The following is a 22,084-nucleotide window of genomic DNA, read 5'->3' as shown; positions in this document are numbered from 1 at the left end:
TGTACCACAGTTGAAGCAATCCCTTCCTGATGAGAGACTTTTACCAGTACTGTTACCAGTATTGCCGCAATGAACAAATCTGCGCGTACATTTTTACACGGTATGTTTGTGAGGTAAGATCTTAAAAAGGAAAAACTGTGCTGTATGTTTTGTTTTAGAAAGGGCACTGCTATGATTCAGAGGAAGCAGTCTTCTCTTCCCTTCTCTCACTGGTTTAGGTTGGAACTGGGATGCCTTTAGTCATGGAATTCTTGTGAGGCTCTGTTAGGCACTGGGACATGATGCCCAGAGTCTTTGCGCTTTCCAGGGAAACAGGAATGTTTGAGACCTGAAAAAAAGAAAAGGTGTTGGCGCTAACATAAGAAAGTTATGAAATAAAAAACTAATAAATGTAATTACATGTCTTTCCAACCCTCTGAGCTTCATTGTCATTTGCTTTAAAAAAATATTTTTCTTGGGGTGCCTGGGTGGCTCAGTCGGTTGAGCATCCTACTCTTGGTTTTGGCTCAAGTCATGATCCCAGGGTTGTGGAATCAAGCCCAGCACATCAGGCTCCACACTCAGCATGGATTCTCAATGTCTCTCTCTCTCTCTCTCCCCCTCTGCCCTTCTTCCCCACTCGTGTTCTCTCATGCTTTTTAATACAAAAAATTTTTTTTAATATTTTTTTCTTGATGCCTGGGTGGCTCTGCCAGTTAAGTGGCCGACCAGCTCGGGACATGATCTCACGGTTCATGAGTTCGAGCCTCGCATCAGCTCAGTGCTGACAGCCTAGAGCCTGCTTCGGATTCTGTGTCTCCCTCTCTCTCTTCCCCTCCCCTGCTCATGCTCTGTCTCTCAAAACTGAATAAACATGGGGAAAAAATTTTTTTTAATGTATATACTTTTCTCTTGGGGCACCTGGGTGGCTCAGTTGGTTGAGTGTCTGACTCTTGGTTTTGGCTCAGGTCATGATCTCATAGTTCTGTGGGTTCAAGCCCCACATTGAGCTCTGTGCTAGCAGTGCAGAGCCTGCCTGGGATTCTCTTTCTCTCTCCCTCTCTCTGCCCCTCCCCAACTCGCACTGTCTCTGTCTCTCTCAAAATAAATAAACTTAGAGAAAAAAACTTAGCTTTAGAAAAATATGCATATATGTATTTTTTCTCATGATAATTAGTGAAGAGTCACAATTACAAAATCAAACAATTTCAAAAGCAGTTTTAAAAGATCTTTTCAAAAATTACAGGGAAAAACTTACCTTAAGTATGAAAAATGGCTACTATGGCTGCTATGTTTGAAGTGCTGTAGGGAAGCCTTCAAAAGCACGCAGGGACTGGCAGAGGGGTGGGTGTAGAATGGATGAGCAACACTGAGGAATAAAGAAAAGCTGTTAAAATGTGCATCTCAAACGCATTGTGAAGAAGTCAGACTCAAAAGTATACTTATTCCATTTATGTGACATTCTGGAAAAGGCAAAATGTAGGAAATGGAGAACAGATAAATCTGTGGTTGCCAGGGTTTAAGCATAGGAGGTGATAACACGAGGAAATTTGGGGGTTGATGAAACTTCTGTATCTTAAATGTGGTGATGGTTATATGACTTGGTGCCTTTGTCAAAACTGTACACCAGGGCGCCTGGGTGGCTCAGTCAGTTAAGCATCTGACTTCAGCTCAGGTCATGATCTCGCAGTTCGTGAGTTTGAGCCCCACGTCAGGCTCTGTGCTGACAGCTCGGAGCCTGGAGCCTGCTTCGGATTCTGTGTCTCCCTCTCTCTCTGCTCTTCCCCTGCTCATGCTCTGTCTCTCCCTTCCTCAAAAATAAATAGACACTTAAAAAAATTTAAAAAAACTGTACACCATACACACACACACACACACACACACACACACGTATGTGAGTTAAAAAATAAATTTAAAAAAATAACAACAATGTGCAAGGGCCCAACAGAGTCCCATTTGAACTTCACTCTCAGATGAGCAGCGGCCTCGTCTGCCCACCACTGGCTCTTTCACTGCTATCTTCTGGGCTGAGGGTCGTCTCTGGGTGTAACCACCCGGGCCGGGACGCAGTGGTCCTCCATCTACCAGCTGAACACCCAATTTCAAGGCACTCTTCATCTTTACTCACAGCTAAGGGGTGATTCTCCAGGCACAACTTTACCCACCTCATTGCTATACCTTCCCATCTCGATCAGCAAAGAGGGGTGGGGCGTAAATGCTTCCTTGCAGTGTGTGGCGAGTCCCTTGTGTCTCTCTGAGGCCAGGTGCGCTGAGTTTCTGGGCTCTGACTGACCTGAGCAAACACCATCCACTGGGTTTTGGTATCTTTCAGTGCCTTTGCACACTGAAAGGGATGCTTATGGTTACTGGTGTTTCAAATAATATCTTAGTTGTTTTTCTTTTTAATGTTTGTTTATTTTTGAGAGAGAGACAGAACGCGAGCAGGGAGGGGCAGAGAGAGAGGGAGATAAAGAATCCGAAGCAGGCTCCAGGCTCTGAATTGTCAGCACAGGGCCTGACGCGGGACTCGAACCCACGAGCGAGCTGTGAGATCATGACGTGAGCCAAAATCGCAGCTCAAATGAATGAGCGTCCCAGGTGCCCCAATAATATCTTAGTTATTAAAGCTGTACATTTAAAATCTAATTTCTCTTGTGTTCTTAACATCAATTTACAAGTCTTGTTATAACTACAAAGTAGTTGGTTTTATGTATAAATACTTTTGCTAAATCCTTGATTGATGCTCAATCGATTCAAAACTTAATGGGTTAAACTGTAAATATTGCTTGTATGCTTAATCTAGTTTCCTTAGAACCATATATTTAATCACATATTTAATCTGTTTGATTTGTACAAACACTGCCAATATGAAAGACCTAAAATGAGATGAAATCTTCCTAAGCATTCAAATACTAACATATTTAAGTCTAAATTCACAGATTTAATAAATAAAATCTTTTAATACTTAATACATTTTAAAGTTTAATAAATCAAAATCTTTTAAACATTTAATGTTACACACTTAAAATTTTATAAGCATTTTAAAATTAAAATCACAGCTAATTTCACATTCCTTCAAGCATTGCAAATTAAATTCAAAGCATCAGGTTCTCCAATACATTAAGGCATCTTAAATAACAAAATATCACAACAATCAGAAACTTATTCCTCTATTTGACAAGGATTACTGGTATCATGGTTTTGATTTACTTGCCATAATCTGTGTGTGACATTCTACCAAGGTAACATTCTATCTGAACTCAGGACTATGATACATTCATAGTCAGAGATTCTGGGGTTGGCCAAGTACAGGTTGCTACTTCTGCAATGGTTATATCCAAATTTCTGGTTAACAAACTAAGCCCCTTGCAATAGTAATGGGATTTTCAAGACCACCCCCAGATCGCACCTCACTCAATGAGGGTCAGGATTTTGTTACCTTTTCTGAAACTCTTAATGGCCTGATACATCAACTAAGCTTCTGCACCCACTACCCAGATTGGAATCACTTCACTGCCTCTGTAAATTCTGCTTCCTTCTTTTCTTCTTTTTTTAACTGACTCGTCCACCTCATTATAATTACAGAAATCACTGAAGGAAGCTACTGATTAGCAAGATTTTTCCTGTATTTTGTCCTTACATAAATTCATGTTGATGAAGGGAAAACAATCTTAAAGAATGATAGTGTAATGCATTTTTCTGTGAGAGACATCTGTGGTTTTAGGTTAAGTTGGTCCACATCACCTTTGAAATGAAAGTATATGTCAGAGGTGATCATTTGACTCTAATCAACTCATTCATTCATCGTATGCCTGCCATGATGGTGGTCCTGTGTAGGTGCTGGGATACATGCACAGAAGAAGACAGTCTGTACCTGAAAAAACCATGCCAAAATTAAGTCTACCATGGAGTCAACTCACGAATTCATGTTCTCCAAACCTTTGATAAAATCATCTATATTGTAGGGGTGTCTGGGTGACTCAGTCAGTTAAGCGTCTGAGTTCAGCTCAGGTCATGATCTCATAGTTGCTGGGTTCAAGCCCCACACTGGGCTCTGCGCTGACAGTGTGGAACCTACTTGAGATTCTCTCTCTCCTTCTGTCTCTCTGCCCCACCCCCACTTGCACACATGTGCACTCTCAGAATAAATTTAAAAAAAAAATCATTCTTACTGTAGCTAAGGCCATGATCGCAATAAACTTTGAACCCCAACATAATAAAGAACTAAACACAGTTCAGGTAGACACTTACTGAGAATGGGTAGTTGGGAGAAACAAGCACTTTCGTTTTATTCATCAGCTTGCTCATTGATTGTCTATCTGTTCAAGGCGCTTAAGCCCATACTTGCTCAAGGTGTTCCATTTTTTTAAGTTTATTTATTTATTTTTTAGAGAGAGAGACAGAGAGAGAGACAGAGAGAGAGAGAGAAAGAGAGAGAGAGAGAGAGAGAGAGAGAATCCCAATCAGGCTCCACAACATTAGTGCAGAGCCTGATGTGGGACTCCAACTCATGAACCTTGAGATCATGACCTGAGCTGAAGTCAGACGCTTGGTTAAGCAACTGAGCCACCCAAGCACCCCAAGGTGTTCCGTTTTAACTGAGGAGAGTGCATGGTTAGTGAGAGACATGTGAATAGGCAGATGCATTAGGTGAGCCCCAATGCAGAGGAGAAGATCTTTTGGTGGGATGGGTCTGGAGCTGCTGAGAACAGGAGACACAGAACCTGTGCTGGGCCTGCAGTGACCAGGACCCCAGGTCCATGACTGATTCACTGATTCAACACATGCTTACTGCATTCCCACTTTATGCCAGCACTTTAGGTACTAGGAATACAAGGCAGACCAAATTCTTTCTCCCAGAAGCTCAAAACAGGGGAAAGGAGACAGCAATAAGTAACTATATAGACTATGAAGTGGTGATAAGTACTATGGAAAGCAATAATAAAGTGGGGTAGGAGGACAAGAAGTTGGGGTTAGAGGTGCCATTTCATGCTGGTTGTCAAAGAGGTCCTCTCTGAGGAGGTAGTGTAATGAGTTGAATAGTATCCCCTCAAAATTCATGTCCACCCAGAACCTGAGAAATGGGCCCTTATTTGGAAAGAGTGCCTTCGTGGATGCAATTAGTTTAAGGTCTCAAGATGATATGATGCTAGATTCAAGGTGGGCACTAAATCCAAATACCGGTGTGCTCATGAGAGGAGAGGACACGGAAGAAAGGTATGCCAAGATGGTGGCAGAGATTGCAGTGAAGCTCCACAAGCCTAGGAGCACCTAGGGCCATCAGGAGCTGGAAGAGGCAAGGAAGATCCCTGAACATTTTAGTAACAATCAAGGGATAAATTGTTTACCAGCCTAAAGCACAGTCCCCAGCAGTCGTCCAAAAATAACAATTTCATAGAAAAAAACTGTTTTTTACTTTCTACTCTAGTATGATCCACATATCCTCCCACCCCCACCCCCTGCCATGTCTGGAAATTCTGGCTAGATTGTTCACAGGGTTGATGTGAGGATTAAATGATTTAGGAAAGGCTAAGCTCTTAGGATGGTACCTGACACCTGATAAATGCTAGACTGACGCTAGCCATTTGTAGCCTTGTTGATGATGTTAACTGCAAACTCCTTCTCTGTCAGTCACAATACCCAGCACAGGCCTGAGCACAGAATATAATATTTAGGAAGATGCTCAGTGAGTGACTGGTCTCCAACACTTGGGATTTCTTCCACATTTGAAATAGCATAGCTTATTTTGTGTCTTTTTTAAAAATGTTCTAAGTATTAATTGATTTAGAAAAACAGCTCCACCAACTCTATTTTGTTTAATTTTATTAATTCCTGCTGTTACCTTAATGTTCAGGCTTTTTTGTTCGCTAGTGCATTCAAGGTGATTTTCCTGAGAGTACAGCTTTGCATCCCACAAGATACGCAGTATATTCATAGTGACCCTGTTAATGATTAAAGCAATGCTGTACATAAGGCGCTTAGCACAGTGCTCAGTAATGTTTGGTTGCTTTAACCTTACCCTGCACACGGCGGCCAGTCTATTTGACACTCTGGTAAGCAGTTGCTTGGCAAAGCCACCCTCTGCGTCTTTCTCCACTTTACTTCTGCCCTTGTAACTCCTCCCAGTCCTTCAGGGGGCGGGGCCAGGTCTTCACGCTCCTGACCCCACCCCGCCACGTTCCCTTGACACTCTTTGCGTGCTCCACACATTCTATACTCCTGTCTCCTTCCGTTTTCTAAAAGCAGCTCTGGAACTAGGATGAGAAAAATAGTCCCTTGACAACAGAGTTCTTTCCACAAGAAGGCGGGACTGGGGCGGGGCTTAAGACCGGAAGAGCCCGGAAGTCCGTGATCCTTGTGGCAGGATTGGGTCCCGCGTGCTCAGGGGCGGGTCAAGTGGGCGGAGGTATCCATTTTACACAGCGGACTGCCCGCCGCCTCCATTTAAGGCGGGGAGAGGAGCGCGGGCGGCAGTTGCTGTGGTTTCCCAGTTGAGGTTACTTGTTTCTTTTGGGAGCAGAAACTCGTGGAGGTAGTGTCTTGCGACCGATTTTACCCGCGAGGGACTACAGATCAGGCGATCAGGAGCGCAGCCCGACCAGGCCCAGCCCTTACTTTCCCTTCACCCCTTGGTGCCCATATCTAGGTCGGCTCCGGCGCGGCTGAGAAGGCCGCGGGCGAGATGTTCAAAAACACGTTCCAGAGCGGCTTCCTCTCCATCCTCTACAGCATTGGCAGCAAACCCCTGCAGATCTGGGACAAAAAGGTCAGGAGCTGGGGACAGCCGCTGGGCGGGGTGCAGGGGCCGCGCGTCCCCTCCTCGTCCGGAGGCTGGGGACGGGGTGGTGGGTAGTTGTGTAGAGTTGGGGCCTAGGGGTAGGGGAGGCCGGGCGGGCGCTGCTGTGACCTGTCCCCAGGCTGGCGTGACTGAGGTGCAAGGTAGGGGCGTCGTATAAGCAGTTGGGGGTGCGTGTGGGGTGGGCGTGGCTGGGGTTTAAGTGTCCAGAGGCCATGGTGTGGTTATGACAGTGGTCCCTCTCCGCAGTCTTGATTTGCTCAGTCGGTTCCTCAGAAGCCTCGGTTTCCCTGTTTATATGGTGGGATAGATAGTACCCGTGTCATAGCGTGAAATGCATAAACTTACTTGAGGTTGCTTTGGGAGCATGCAGATGAAAGAAGCTGCTGTTCACTGATTTCACAAATATTTACTGATACCCTGTTTTGTGCCAGGCACTGTGCTGGGCACAAGACACAGAGCTTTTGTTCCAGGCATCCTTATAGAGGCACAGCCAGAAGGCAGTTATGTTTGGATTTCATTCATTTGCTCCTTTCCTTCCAGTGATCTCAAACAAGGGAGAATTCGGGTGGCCTTTGGCACCTGCTCCACATTCAGTGCTACTTGGGGTCTGAACTGTGCCTTCTGTGCTTGATTTCTACATCAGGAAAATTGCAAAATGGTGATAAAGTTTTGTTTGGGTTAATAAGTTCAGAGACAAGTACAAGCCTCGTTATTTTTATTCAGGTCTCCCCTGGGTAATACTTTCACTGACCCCAGGAGATGATGACCTTGCCCACTTTTTGGAGATGTGGGGTAGGGGCATGTATGTCTAGCAGGCTGTGCGTTGGTCTGCGTTTTATTACTTGGTTATTTCATTACTCACGTGAATTCCTAGTCCGCTGTACCCTTTTTTAGGGTAAGTTCAGGTAGGCAGTCTCTTGTGGAAGACAGGTGATTTTCTCAAGGGAGAATGGAGAGAAGTGGTATGTTGAATGGTATTTTATAGAGATAAATGTGGAATAATCTAAGTAAGCAGGTTATGGGTAACGAAGCCAAGAATCTTGGATTTCATCTCAGAACAGCTCTTTGTCTTCCTTATCCGCAAATGAGCGTTTGGGGCCACACGAGACTGATAGAGAACACCGATAGGCTTCTGCCGGTCAGGACTAGGGAATTCTGCATTTTGAGAGCAGCTTTGAGAGTGCTGCGTTCTTCATGTCATTTTTATAATAGTTGGCAGATCTGAATATAATGAGTCGCTTGGGCCCTATGCACATGTGAAACATCGAAGTCTCGTCTTTTCACTATGCTTCTGTCCACAAGCCCAGTCTCATACCAAGAGTATTACACAGGAAAGCAGTTCCTTAGTTTTGTTCCCTGCGTTATTGAGGTTTTCAGTTCCATGGTTCTGTTCACATTGGAATAAACACTGAAACCTCTGAAACTGCATCTCTACACAGAGAACCTGGCCTGAATGTACCTGGGAACTTTGTAAGGATGATGGCTGCCCACCTGTGGCTGGGCTTAGTTTTGGGCTGTCAGGAGGCATGGAGGGAGTAACCTTGTGTGCTAGCTGAACGTGCAGTTACAACAAAAAGGTCAACATAAGGCTCTTGAAATAGAGAACGGGACCTGATCTAGGAGAGGTTTCTGGAGCAGGCCAGAGAACTTAGTAACACTGAAAGACTTGCAGAGGTAGGGAAGCTTCAGCGTTTCGATTAGGTGAAACTTACCAGAGTTGTCCATTTTAACCTTTCTGGGCTTGATCTTTTTGTGTGTTTTATTTTGCAAATGCAGCTTTTTGGCCAGTCAATATGTTTACACACGGAATATAAAAGCAAAGTAACCATGGTGCACTGTGTCCCTTAACAACGCCGCTAGAGGTCGGATGGTACCCTAATGACATAAACACGTGTGAAAACATTATTAGAACACCTGGCAGGGTTACTTGGAATAAATTAAACAGACCTTTTGGCAAAGAAAACATTTAGAATAACACTCATTTTAAGCAAAACTCTTATAATAGTAAAAGTTAATTATATTTCTACTTTTTGTATTTTTTTAAGTTTATTGATTTTAAGAGAGAGAGAGAGCGAGAGAGCATGTGGGAGTGGCAGAGAGAGAAGGAGAAAGAGAGAGAATCCCAAGCAGACTCTGCACTGTCAGCATGGCTCCCTACATGGGGCTTGAACCCACAAACTTTGACATCATGACCTGAGCCAAAATTGAAAGTCAGATGCTTAACCGAGTGAGCCACCCAGGTGTCCTTCTACTTTCTGTGTTTGTTTGTGTCTAATGTTTATTTTTGAGAGAGAGAGAGAGAGAGAGTGTGTGTGAGCTGGGGAGGGGCAGAGAGAGGGAGACACAATCCGAAGCAGGTTCCAGGCTGTAAGCTGTCAGCACAGAGCCCGATGTGGGGCTCGAACTCACAAACCGCAAGATCATGAGCTGAGCCAAAGTAAAATACTTTTTGTATTTAGACTGAAATGGGTTTAGGGGTGAATCTTTTCCCCTGGGGCAAGGGAAGGAAAGGGAAAGGATAAGTTTGGGGCAGATCCATAGGCTTTGTTGCATGTGTGCCTTTTCTTAGCTATATTAAAGTCCTCAGGAAGTGTTGGGAATCCAATTCAGTTGGGGAAACACTGGGAATTGATATACTTATCAAAGTATTGAGCAACAGTTAAATCACAGGCATTGTGTAGATTTGGGGAGATAAAAAGTTAGAAGACATTTTCCCTGCTCTTAGGGAGTAAGGCAAAGTTGTAGTAAAGGTAAAGTTCGATGGAGGGAGGGATAGACCATCCACATTTATCTAGAAATGACCCTGAACTCTGCCAGTAGTATATGGCTATTTTTGTTACTATTGTGATTTCACAAACTTTACTATTCTCCTTCCTGAGTTTATGGAGAAGAATTTCTATAGTTTGTTTTTTGTAAAGAGTAATCTTGGAAAAATTAAGTTTGGCTTCTGTTTGGGCTCTGGGTCTCCTTATGAGTGTGAAGAGTGAACGCCATATTCATACTAGTGAACTGACAGGCTCCATTTTTGTGGGTGTGCTTACTAACATCTGTAACATCTGCGTTTATCAGACCCTCTTTGAAGTTCATAGCTCCTGCCGCCCATCTCTTCCTTCAAATCTCAACTTAAACATTGTTACATTGGGAGCTTAAGTTAGGTCTCCTGTGTATTCCTGTGGCCCTCTACTTCACACTGTATGGCAGTTGCCTATTTATTGTGTATTTCCCACTAGACTACAAGTTCCTTTAGGGGAAGAAAACTTTTTTACCTTGAAACCCCAGGGCTGGAGTTGGGACAGGGTGGATGTGCGCCCTGGCTCTGTCCTATGTCCTGTCTTGTGTAACCTTGGGCAAGCACTTACCTGCCCAGTTTTCTTATTTTGTAATGATGCCACCTCCTTCCATGATTATGGAGATTAAATGAAGGTTTATATAAAATGCTTGGCAACAGAGTTATGGCATACAGTATTAAATAGGGCAGGAAACCCAGGAATTTGCTCAAGAGTAAATAAGTTTATAATTGATGCCTAGGAATAGGAAATACAGTAAAGCCAGACTTCTGAAATTAGAATAATTTAGTCATTGTAGCATGGCTTTCCCAGTCCAAAACCCTTAACGTGACTCTAAGGCCACACAGCACATGGTCGGGTGCCTGCTTAACCAATTCTCCAGGCTTGCCCCCCCCCCCCACCCCCCACCGGGTTCCCCTCTTAGACCTCCTACTGAACTGAAGGAGGTTGTGTTCTCTCACCTTCAGGCCTTTGTACCTGTCCCTCTGCTGGGACCCACCCTACCACCTCTGTTAGTCTCCAGGTTATAGCACAAAGGCACTTCGTCAGATTAAGTGAGTCTATATCCACTTGCTCCTCCAGGTTAAGTTCATTTATACCCCCTTATAGAGCCTCTACTTCCTTTTCATCATACCCATTGTTCTTGAAATTCATTCTTGAAATTAGCTTCTTAAAATCTGTATTCCTTGCTAGACTGCAAGCCTCCTGATAAAGACCTCTGTCTTTATCAAACCAACAGCTTAGGAGAAATTAGGGGTTTCTTAATGTTCCCTTAACTTCTGGAACCAGCAAATATTTCATTTATTAAAGGACTTTTATGTTTAATGTCGATATCCCTTCTGGTTTGTAAAGAAAATACCAGAAGGTTCTGTTCCCACTTATGCCTGTGTAAAACATAAAATTTTCATATTTCAAAATATGTTTAATATCCTAAAAGTCTACTAGATGAGAATGTTAGTTCATACAAGTTTCTCTGTCTTTCTCACCTCTCACCTCGTCTTTCAGCTGCCGCTGATCCTCGCCTATTCTAAAACTAAATATTAGAAGCAGACGTTTTGTGGTTGTTGTTGGATAGTATTAGATTCCTTCCCTGTTCCTAATTTTAAAAATGAATAATCTCTCTCCAGAAAAGGAGTTTCCACACCCTCATTTTTAATTAGCAAACTTTCTTGGTACATGTTAAACTGCTGCGTTCCCGGTAGTAGGATCGAGGGCATTGGACATGAAGGTAGTATAGCTGGGTTTTTTTCCAGACTTTTACTGGATCAGCCTGATGATGTTTATTATTCTGAGTAACAGCTTTTACTATAATTGGGCGAAGGCATGGGTTTGAGTTACACTTGCCCTTGCAAGGCATTGCTAGGAAGAGACTGGTTAGCACTGCACTTAATTGCCTTTACTGTAACTAAAGGGTTGTTTGTATATGCCCAGAGTTTCCCGTGTGCTATCTGGAGAGTCCCTGTTAAGTGCAGCAAAGGGAGAGAAGCTTTGACCCGTCGGAGCCTGCAAGGCCCAGGCCTTGAGACAGAGCTATGCCCAGCTCTCCCCACAGAGGTCTCCCTCTGCCTGTTTTCTGACTTACATCCCGGCCCCTAGCTACAGGCGAAACTTTCCTGCCGACATGTACAGCTCTAATGGCTTAATGTAAATTGGAACATGTGTCATTATTAAGACTAGGATGCCAGATGGCTGAGGGCTCAGCTGTCTGCCAGGATAAGTGGGTGGAGCCAGAAAAATGAAAAGTGGGGGTAGAGAATGGATACAACTCATGTGTTATTTTTAAAACACTTGAAGAAATATGGAGAGTTGGCTAGCTTTCTCCCTATCCCAGTAGTACTTTTTTCCCCTCAGCTTGACCTTCCTCCCTGGAGCTTACATTGAAAAAAAAAAAAAGAAAGAAAAGAAAATCAGTGTTCTTTATTAGTTGCCCCAGTGACCATGGAAAGCCTGGGAGAGCGATTGCAAGAAGGGCTTGAAGGTTCCTTTCCTGGTGTCCACAGAGGCTGAGAACCTTTTTGATTTGTTGTAGCCAGTAACCCGGGTTCTGCAGCTCCCAAAGTACGTCCATCTCATAGCTTTGGGGGTGGAGGGAGGGTGGGGATAGGGAGTTCTTGAAAAAAAATGTAAGATTGGCTTTGTTTATTTTTTGGAGGAATAAAACACTTGTAACCTACACCTTGATAGCGGGACTGTGTCATGAAGTAAAAAAGAATGAAAAAGTCAAAAACAATTGGCACTGTCTCATTTAGAGAGGGAAGTAAGATAAAACCTATTTCCACCATAAGCAATAAATACTGACCAGTTCACTTTATCTTCATTTCAAAGCCAGGCCTGCTTAGTGACCTCTGAACTGGAAGGAGCTAAGGAAAGGAAGTCAATGCTTTCTGAGGTCGTGTATCTTGTTGTATGTGTTTGTCAGAAGCAGGACTGAGGAGGGGGTTGCTTCCTGCAAGACCTTTACAATTTAAAACAGTGACGGCCAGACTGCCAAGGTGGTTGAGAGGCCTTGTCCCAAATTGTCCACCCCACTTTTCCCTTGATCCTAGTTTTAGAGCCTAAAGAGGTTTGGGGAGGTGTCCTTTAAGTGCTCATCTCTCTGATTAATTGCACCCCCCACCCCACCCCTCTTTCCCAGTGAGTTTCGATTTGCAGCCCTTAAATAAAGAAAAATCATAATTCACTAACCAATCAACTTAATTTGATTTCAGAACTCTGGCAGTTGGTGATAGGAGAATACTTAAAACTCCAGAGAGACCGGTGGGCATTCCTTTGAAAAAGCTGCCTTTTTTCCTGGTTCTCCTGGTTTATGGACTACGTTAATTAATTTTGTAAGACCGAAGTCCTGGAGTGTGGTGGTTGATGTGTTGCTGAGAGAAATTTCTCTGTAGGAAGTTTTTGAAAGTCTAGCTAAAAATGAGCTTGCCTCTGGGGCAGAGGCAGAAGAATACACAAAGTCTGTTTTGGCTTCCAGTCTGTTGGCTTCTGCGTGCTTTGTAAGGCATTGTTTTCTTCTGTATAAAGACTTGAATAGTAGCATTTGCTGGAGTGAAGTCATCTGCTAGAAACTTTGAGATGGGCAGAAGCAAATTTCCTAACATTTCCTCCCTGTGGAATCTGGCCGAGCTTTCTGGAGCGAAGAGAACATTCTCCCTGTGCTCTGAGAGACCTTTGGGGATGTAAGGTTCGAAGCCATGCTTTTAAGCAATATTGGATAAATTGCAACAAGTTGCCTTTTAGCAATAATTAATTGATACTTTCAGGTTAACCATGTCGATTGTTGCATTGTGTATCCTTTAAAGAAAGAATGAAGTTATAAAGAATAATTAGTTGTATGTTATCAAATTAGTGTTTGCATCTTGTTGGAATACCAGCCCCTCTTAGCAACATGACTACATCACGTTATTTGGAAATAATTTCGCATTTGATTCCTCCTTCACCAGCAAGTCCGTCTGTTTTCCACAGCAGCTGTGGGCTAGCAGATCGAGGAGGAATATTGCCATTTGGTCCCGAGTGTTTATGTGGGGAATGAGGTGGGCCGCATTGGCATGTGCTACACAGACCCAAGCCTTTGTGCTCTTAATCTCCCTGGGAAAGAGGCCCAGAACTCGAAGCAGGAGGGCAGCGGTGTCGCCAGCTTTGTTTGAGGAGCACTTCAATGTGACGTTTGTGTCTTAAGAACCCAAGAAATGCTGCATTGGCAGAGATCTGGGGCCCATCCACCCTGCGTTCAGTCTCTGATAATGGGCACCAAAGGCTGATTTGTGGGAAAGCATTCCTCATGCTGGCAGCCTCCCTGGCTTTGTGATAGACCCCAGTCTCTCTGGCTTCCTATAATAGTCCATGGTGGATATGTTATCCAGGAGTTTTTTTTAAATCCTCCTTGAATCTATTCACCCTTGCCAACTCTCAGGGTGACAAATTCCAGAAGTCAGCAAATATTTGAATGCTTAGTTTATGCCTCGCATAGTACTAAGCTTTGTAGAAGATGCAAATGATGCTTACTACTTGATCCCTACCCTTGAGCTTATACTTTTGTAAGGAGACAAGACTCAGTTACATCTCGCAGAAAAAGATAGGCAGTGATATCAAATGTCCCATGGGAACACCAGGCACACCTCAAGTGGATCAAATTCACAGTACCAGAGGTCAGAGACTGATGCCTAAAAACAAAATGCCGTAATATTAATAATCCATTTTGAAAATACAACTCTCAGTCAGACTTGACACCGTGTTCTCTCTTTATATGTAAGTCTACTGGAAAGCCAAAGGATTGAGTCAATACGACATGTCAATACAGCCATTTTCACTATGCCTGGAAAAAGATCACATGCTTTAGGTGCATCCTGTACCAAATCTTGTTGATGTTTTTCATGTATTAATCCATTCAGCCCTAATAGTCCAGCCCTGTGTCAAAAATGCCTTTGCGTTTCTCTGCTGTGTCCATATTAGGTGCTTAAGCGCTCATTGCTTGAAGGTAATTGTGCTTTCCTGAATATTTTAAGAGGGGAAATCCATATTGAATATTGATCTCTCTTCATATTGTACCTCCTACGTATGCAGCAGACGACACAGAACCATGTAGGATGAAGTGCTAAATTATATGGTCTAGGCTACATGAGCCAGACAGACAAATCAGAAAGAAGAGAGGTTGGTGTGGGCTGAAACGCTGAAGAAGGGTTTTGTGTGCAGCACCGATGAGACTTGAATTCTTTAAAAATTTGAAATTTAGGGAAAAAATAAGGAAGCAGGAAGTAGGAGCATTGTAATAAGCAGTGTAGAAGATAAAAATGATGCTTGATACTGGGGAGTAGTGCTCTCATTTTCTGGTTGCTGCCCTCCCAGTGGAGGTGCCCTTCCAGTGGCACCCAGGATTGGGCCATTTTGACCGAAGAAGTATATAAGACAGTGTGGAAAGCCTGGTCATTAATCCTGACTCTGTCACTTAGGGTCCTCATTTCCACTGCCCGGATGTCAGTGTCCACATGTGTAAAATACCACCTACCTTATGATTTTTGTTAGGATTAAGTCAGAGAGTGTATATGAATGTTCCTAGTGCATAGTAGGCACTGAGTAAATGTTAGCTGAATCGAGTTGATTTCTTTTTCTTTTTTATGTTTATTTTTTGAGAGAGAAGGAGAGAAAGATTCACAAGTACACTCCATGCTGCCAGCACAGAACCCAACAGGGGGCTCGAACTTGCAAACTGAGATCATGACCTGAGCCAAAACCAAGAGTCAGACACTTAACTGACTGAGCCACCCAAGTGCCCCTCGAGTTGATTTCTTTGGGAAGAAATTTATCCTAATTTATAGATTGCCAAGTCACCTGCAATTCCTGTGGTGGCTAATGGGACCTTATATAGAGGTAATATCATGGCCTACTTACAGATAAGCTCAGTATACCGTGTCCCAAAGTTCTGTGTTATGCCCCAAGAGCTACTGTGGTTTTCTTTAAATGGTCCCATTCAGGGGCGCCTGGGTGGCTCAGTCGGTTAAGCATCCGACTTCGGCTCAGGTCATGATCTCGTGGTTTGTGAGTTCAAGCCCCGCGTCGGGCTCTGTGCTGACAGCTCAGAGCCTGGAGCCTGTTTTGGATTCTGTGTCTCCCTCTCTCTCTCTCTCTCTGACCCTCCCCCGTTCATGCTCTGTCTCTCTCTCTGTCTCAAAAATAAATAAAAACGTTTAAAAAAAAAAAAATGGTCCCATTCAGCCTTCAGAATCTTAACAAAGTTGTTGCCAAATATTTCAGTCCTAATTGGTTTAATTTTCTTCGTTGTAGGTGCGGAATGGCCACATCAAAAGAATCACTGATAATGACATCCAGTCCCTGGTGCTAGAGATTGAAGGGACGAATGTCAGGTAGGTGGCCCCTCTGTTCACCCAGAGACCCGGTACAGCAGGGAGGCAGTACGTCATAGAAGTTAATAAGCACAGACTGTGGCACCGAGCGCCTGGTGTGGATCCAACTCACTGCTTACAGCTTACCTTGGACAAGTTACTTAACCCACAGGCCTTAGTTTCCTCATCTGTAAAATAGGGATAGTAACAGGACACCTTCCTTAGAGGGTTGTTGTGAAGATTAAGTAAGCAAATTGTGTATAAAGCACTTAAAGCCTGCTCAGCACATAGTAAGTGCTGTATATTAGTTATATTATTATTAATAAGTAACCAAGGCTGTGGGTGTGGGCGGAGGGATGGCACCGGTCATAGTAGATGGCGTGTGCCACTATGTGGCTCTCTGTGCCACAGTGGTCCTAGTTTACGTTTTCTATCACTTGATGCTTCTCTTAGACCAGAATTGAGTCTTCTCTCACTGGAGGAAATTCCTCAGATCGCTGGCCTGGGTTTGTTTTCCAGGTTATTTTTTTGTTGATGTCTAGCCCTGTGTTCAGCTTTTGTTTCAGAGTCCAGCGTTGTGTTTTCTTAAGCATCAGCTGATTCAAGGATTGAGGATTGGGTGAGGTACCTGGCTCTTTTAGATCTGCTTTCCATCTTACCTCTTGGACCGAGTGTTTTTGCTGTGTGTACCACAAGGGAAGTGCTTACCGGTGTCTCCTCTCTCTGCAGCACCACGTATATCACCTGTCCTGCAGACCCAAAAAAGACATTGGGGATTAAACTGCCCTTCCTTGTCATGATTATCAAAAATTTGAAGAAATACTTTACCTTTGAAGTACAGGTTAGTATATGCACATGAATGTGTACACTCTCAGCTATACCATAGGGATAGCTCATCAACTTGCAGGAAAAAAAATAGCTCTGGGAAAGTATCTTTAGTCTTTTGTATGTATTTTTAAAAACAAAATTTTTTTTTAATCTTTATTTATTTTTGAGAGAGAGACAGAGAGACAGAGAGAGCAAGGGAGGAACAGAGAGAGGGGGAGACACAGAATCTGAAGCAGGCTCCAGGCTCCAAGCTGTCACCACAGAGCCCAACACGGGGCTCGAACCAACGAACTGTGAGATCATGACCTGAGCCGTAGTAGGACGCTTAACCGACTGAGCCACCCACGCATCCCGTATTTTTTTTTTAAAGTTTATTTGTTTATGTTGAGAGAGAGAAAGCATGAGTCAGGGAGGGGAAGAGAGAGAGAATCCCAAGTAGGCCCTGCTCTGTCAGCACAGAGCCTGACGCAGGGCTCGAACCCAAGAACCGTGAGATCCTGACCAGAGCCAAAGTCTGACACTTAACTGACTGAGCCACCCAGGAGCCCCTGTATGTATTCTTTTCTGCTTCTACTACACACTTGATGCAGCCGTTATTATACGGCATAAATTTGGTATCGGTAGTCAAACTTTAATGCCAAGTTTTTAAAGAAGCAGTAGGCACCTAGGAAATCTGAAAAACAGCTGTAAGTTTCAAAGCTTAAAGGTTAGAGTAGTGTCCATTTAGTACTGGTTATTGTTGGTCTCTGTTCTAGTATTTTTGATTTTTGAAACGGAAGAATGTTTATGAAATCATTCTATGGTCTGTGGGCCCTCGGGTGTGTCATGTGTCATAAGCAGCTGGTGTTGTCTTGGCAACGGACAAGATAAACTTGCTACTTCCGGGCCATCTGCGTCCAGTGTGACCTGTATCTGGTCTGTTTATTCTCCCTTGGGTCTCAGCCTTGGGAAACTGGGCTGTGGGAGTTCAGGCCCTTGTCTTATACCCAGGTCGTTTGCTTCTTCCAAGGTAGAGTTCACGTGACTCTTTTTTCTATATGTCATAGGTACTAGATGACAAGAATGTGCGTCGGCGGTTTCGGGCAAGTAACTACCAGAGCACCACCCGAGTCAAACCCTTCATCTGTACCATGCCCATGCGGCTGGATGATGGCTGGAACCAGATTCAGTTCAATCTGTCAGACTTCACACGGCGGGCATATGGCACAAATTACATCGAAACCCTGAGAGTGCAGGTGCTGGCTCCTTTTCTTGTGGAGTGCCAAATGGGAGAGGAGAGTGTGCTCTGCCTGTTCCTGGCTTGTGGCCCTGGTGACAGGACAGCGTGGGTTTTTGGCTAAGCTGCCCAAGTCACTGTCCAGAGGGCTCAGAGAGGTCCAGGCCATATTCAGGTGTCTGCTCAGATATAGTGGGAGAACACAGCAAGCAAAATATCCCTCTTGCCAGACTCCATCCCTAAGCCATGCTGAGGAGAGGCCAAAGAGATGAAGCTTTGACAGCCTCGTGGGAGGAGCTCTAGGAGAATCAGGAAAAGAGGAAGGGCAATCCTATTTTGTCTCTTAAAATAAGTCTTGCACCCACAGATCCACGCAAACTGTCGCATCCGACGTGTTTACTTCTCAGACAGACTCTACTCAGAAGATGAACTGCCGGCAGAGTTCAAATTATATCTCCCAGTTCAGAACAAAGCAAAGGTAAGCCAGCCTTCCTCGGAGGAAGGCCAGACAGTGAGTTGGGGGAGCTAGAAAGTGCTCTATTCTGAGTTGGGTTGCAGAGCCTTTCAGTGCTGACGTGGGGTCTGGAGTACCTTTCATTGTAAGATAGATCTTGGGTCTTCTTGCAACATCAGCACTGAATCAGGATCGGTCCTGGGAAATGTTCTGTGACTGTTGTCTCCACCTCCACAAGGTGGTCCTGCCTCTCCCTGGGCGGCATCCTGCTGCTTCCTGCTCACGGGCCTTCCTTGGAGAATATCTTCCATCCGAACAAATTCCTGTCGGCCCATCGGTCTCCTCTGACACAGTGCTGGGTGCTTCTTCCATGCCTGCCTGCTGCTGACATTGCGCATTTCTGCACAGTCCAGTGTCCCCTCCGGTGTCACCAGAAAGGGGAAGGCGGGTCAGTGGCACTGACCATCTATTTTTCTGATGCCTCTTCTCTTTGTTTCTTTTTCTCCAGCAATAACTAGAATGCAACTCAAGGGATGTCAGACCCTGGACATGGCTGTTAGTTTGAAAAGGAAACTAACTGGAGGACAATACAAAAAACAAATATTTCTATTAGTTTACTGTGCTGTGGTTCTTTTATCTACCACTTGGTGTCCTTTGTTGTGGACACCAGTGACCATGCCAGAATGCCATCCTCGCATTGCAAGTGCCGTGGGGGGTAGGCCGGGCTCTGGTGCACGAATGCTGGACTTTACCCAGCTGCCTGCCCCAGTGTGTGGAGACACATTTACCAGGAACTATAGAATTAAAGATGTTCCCTAAAGCAATTTCAGACCAATATTTCTTCCTACGGTTTATTCATTGTTTTATATGTTATCTAAATATATGTATATGCTGTGTAATACTCATAATCTGGAAATGAATAAAATGCTATATTCTTGGTTTGTAAATTTGGGTTTTTTGTTTGTTATTTTAGAAGGAGAGAGAACATGAGTGGGGCGGAGGAGGGGTGAGTCGAGGGGGAGGGGGAGAGACTCTTCAGCAGGCTCTGCACCCAGCGTGGAGCCCAACGTGGGATGTGATCCCACGACCCTCAGATCATGACCTGAGGCCGAAATCAAGGGTTGGACGCTCAACCGACTGAGCCACCCAGGCACCCCAGTAAATTTGTTCTTAGTTTATTTTTTTAATGATATTTTTCTTTCCTTTGTGATGTGAACATAGAGCTCTTTCCAAAGCACATCCCATACGCTCATGCTGTGAAGTATCTTGCGGTAGGCACTTACAGAACAAGACATCTGTACAGATACTGATTTATAACAACTCCAAGCTACACTAAATGGGGAAAAATGTGAACAGCATATGATCAGTAGAATCATCTTACTAGGCATTGGGGTCCGAGTCAAGCTTAAGACAAAATGGCATCTAGTCCAGATTGCTCTTAATTCCCTTAGGAAGTTGTCACATTGGAGCCCCACATGCTCTTTTGTAACCACACCTACTGTCCCTCAGCATTGGAGCCCATCACCAATGGGCTTGAATTTAGGGACTTCCTTGTCTTGAATTTAGGGACTTCCAGGAAAAGTGTTTCTCTAAACACTCGAATCACATAAGGGAGCTGAAAGCTTACCCCACACTCTCCCTTATACTGCTTCTTGGGCATATGGTCCCTCAGTGGGATGACCAACCCCGGCACAAATAGTTATATTCACAGAAGTTAAACACCTCCATGATGCGACTACCCTGTGTAAAGTCGCTGGGGGGCGGAGAGGGGTGGGCAGGGAGGAAGCAGTTTTGGGGCAGAGAAGAGCATGGGCGGATATGCTAGATCTTGAAGGATACAGTTAAACTAGTACAGTGACTACATCTGGAGACAATAGTTATTGTGTCATTTGTAGACTTTGTGTACTATAAAAAAATGTTTTTGAAAAGTAATGTAAGAATTTCAAAGTCAAGAACAAAAGGCCATTCTAGATACTGGGCCCTCCCGGGGAATCCCCCCTGGGTCTGGTTTCGTCCCACAGGGATGACGCTGGAAGCGTGGGCACCAGCCACTTAGACTTCGGTGAGACGTAAAAACCGTGCTGACTTTGCTGTTGCCGTCACGGCCTTCTGTGAAAGTAAATGGCAAGAAGCGCTCCTCTCCCACAACCGGTACCCTCCAGAGTGCGCTGCGGGTAAGCAGCAGACCTCTGCCGCAGCAGGGCCAGGGGTCTGGAGGGAAAGGTGCTCCGCTGCCACCTCGTGTGACTTGCCGAGTTTGCGTTTCTCCCCACAGTTGTCGAGCGCCTGACATTCGGGTGGGCCCAGGACAGCTCTGCCCTTTCTCTTCCTGCTAACGACTCGACTAGAGCCGCCTCTTTCACGGGTGCTGCCCCTCTGATGGGGTCAACACACAGAGGGCCGTCAGCCCAGGTAACAGGGCCAGCCCCAGTCACGTCTGAATGTTGTCCCCTTGTCCATCCTTAAACATAGTAGCGTTGTTGTTGTTAGATCCCGTGGGCCTGTACCCTGAGCCTTCAGGGTTATAGTTGGAATCCTCAGAGATGGGTGGCGGTGGGGTGGCCAGAGACTTCAACAGAGCTCCCTATCTCTGGTCACTGGACGCTGAAATCTTCCTTCCAACATGGTGTCTATTGTGGCCTGAAAGAAAGATGCTTTTGTGGAGGCGAGGAAACCCGGTTAACTTTTCATCTCTCTTCAGTGCCAGGCCATCAGGGAAGTGCTCCTGGAAGTCCAGAGAAACACAGCAAAACACTCTCCTCCACACAGAGCCCCTTTCACCCCAAGGCACTTGTCAGACTATGTATGGGGATTACCTCACCTCCCTCTTTGGGGTGGAAGGCGACAGCTGTCCACTTCCCAGATGCTTTGCATATCCATTTGAGAGGAAGTGAGGGGGCGTTGGGGGTGATGGGGTGTATTATCTAAGCTGGACCCAGGCCAGTGTGAATTGTGGAACCAACGAGTGCATGGCCCCTTGCCCTCGGCTTTCCAGCTCATCAGGAAGACGGCGACAAACCATTAGGAGGCTGAGCACAGGAGGAAGGAAAGGACAGGCTGTGAGGGTTAGCGGCCTCCTTGGAGCTGGGCCCAGAGTGACCTTACAGTGGAGAAATTGAAGTGGGCAGGGTCGCGTTATCAGGCGCCTTGGAGGTCATGGTGTGTTTTAGAAGGAATTGCCTTCCAAGTGAGAGTGTTAGTTAATCGTCGTGAACTTGAAGGGACAGGTGTGCAACCATTCCCAACAGGATTCATCTTGGGTAAGAGCAGATCCACTGTGGCCCTTATTTGCCACTGGCCCACTGAATGATTTTCCTGTAGCCAGACTGGCCCCCTCCTGGGGTGTCTCTCAGGAAAGTCAGGCATGCCAAGGGACAGACCTCCAAGCTGATTTCCCCAGCACCTCAGCAGATTTAGCCAAAAGCCTCACTGAGAATTCACTGAGAAAGATTTTGGCGCTCTCCTTGTCTAAGCCCTCTCTTCCTCTTCCTCCATTTTACTGATGAGGATGCCACAGCCCAGGGAGACATGGGCTGGGACAAGGACCTGGATCACCTGACCAGTCACATGCCATCCCTGTCCTGCTTGCGTGGGCACTCCCCCTGTCCACCAGCATCCTGTGTGTCTGGGTGTGCCCTTTTTATAGAGAGCCGTGAGATGTGAGAGAATGTCCCCCTGGGTGGC

The 22,084-nt window shown here is 45.0% G+C and overlaps 1 protein-coding gene across 2 annotated transcripts; it reads left to right on the top strand.

The window, feature by feature from the left end:
• Positions 1–6,387: 6,387 nt before the first annotated feature.
• On the top strand, positions 6,388–18,963 carry CFAP20 (cilia and flagella associated protein 20). Of its 2 annotated transcripts, XM_007090221.2 has the most exons (7): positions 6,388–6,511; positions 6,626–6,745; positions 15,844–15,923; positions 16,632–16,743; positions 17,777–17,965; positions 18,314–18,424; positions 18,909–18,963. In XM_007090221.2, exons 2-7 carry the CDS (start codon positions 6,662–6,664, stop codon positions 18,912–18,914), a joined length of 582 nt encoding a protein of 193 aa, XP_007090283.1. In that variant the 5' UTR covers positions 6,388–6,511; positions 6,626–6,661; the 3' UTR covers positions 18,915–18,963. The 2 variants fall into 2 exon arrangements, with proteins under 2 accessions (XP_007090283.1, XP_007090282.1); XM_007090220.3 differs by having other exon boundaries at positions 6,388–6,745.
• The last annotated feature ends 3,121 nt before the right edge of the window (positions 18,964–22,084 follow it).

This window comes from Panthera tigris, chromosome E2, assembly GCF_018350195.1.
Source record: "Panthera tigris isolate Pti1 chromosome E2, P.tigris_Pti1_mat1.1, whole genome shotgun sequence".
NCBI classification, from domain to species: domain Eukaryota; kingdom Metazoa; phylum Chordata; class Mammalia; order Carnivora; family Felidae; genus Panthera; species Panthera tigris.
The sequence above is the reverse complement of the archived record's forward strand: the minus strand, read 5'-3'. Positions and strand labels throughout refer to the sequence as shown.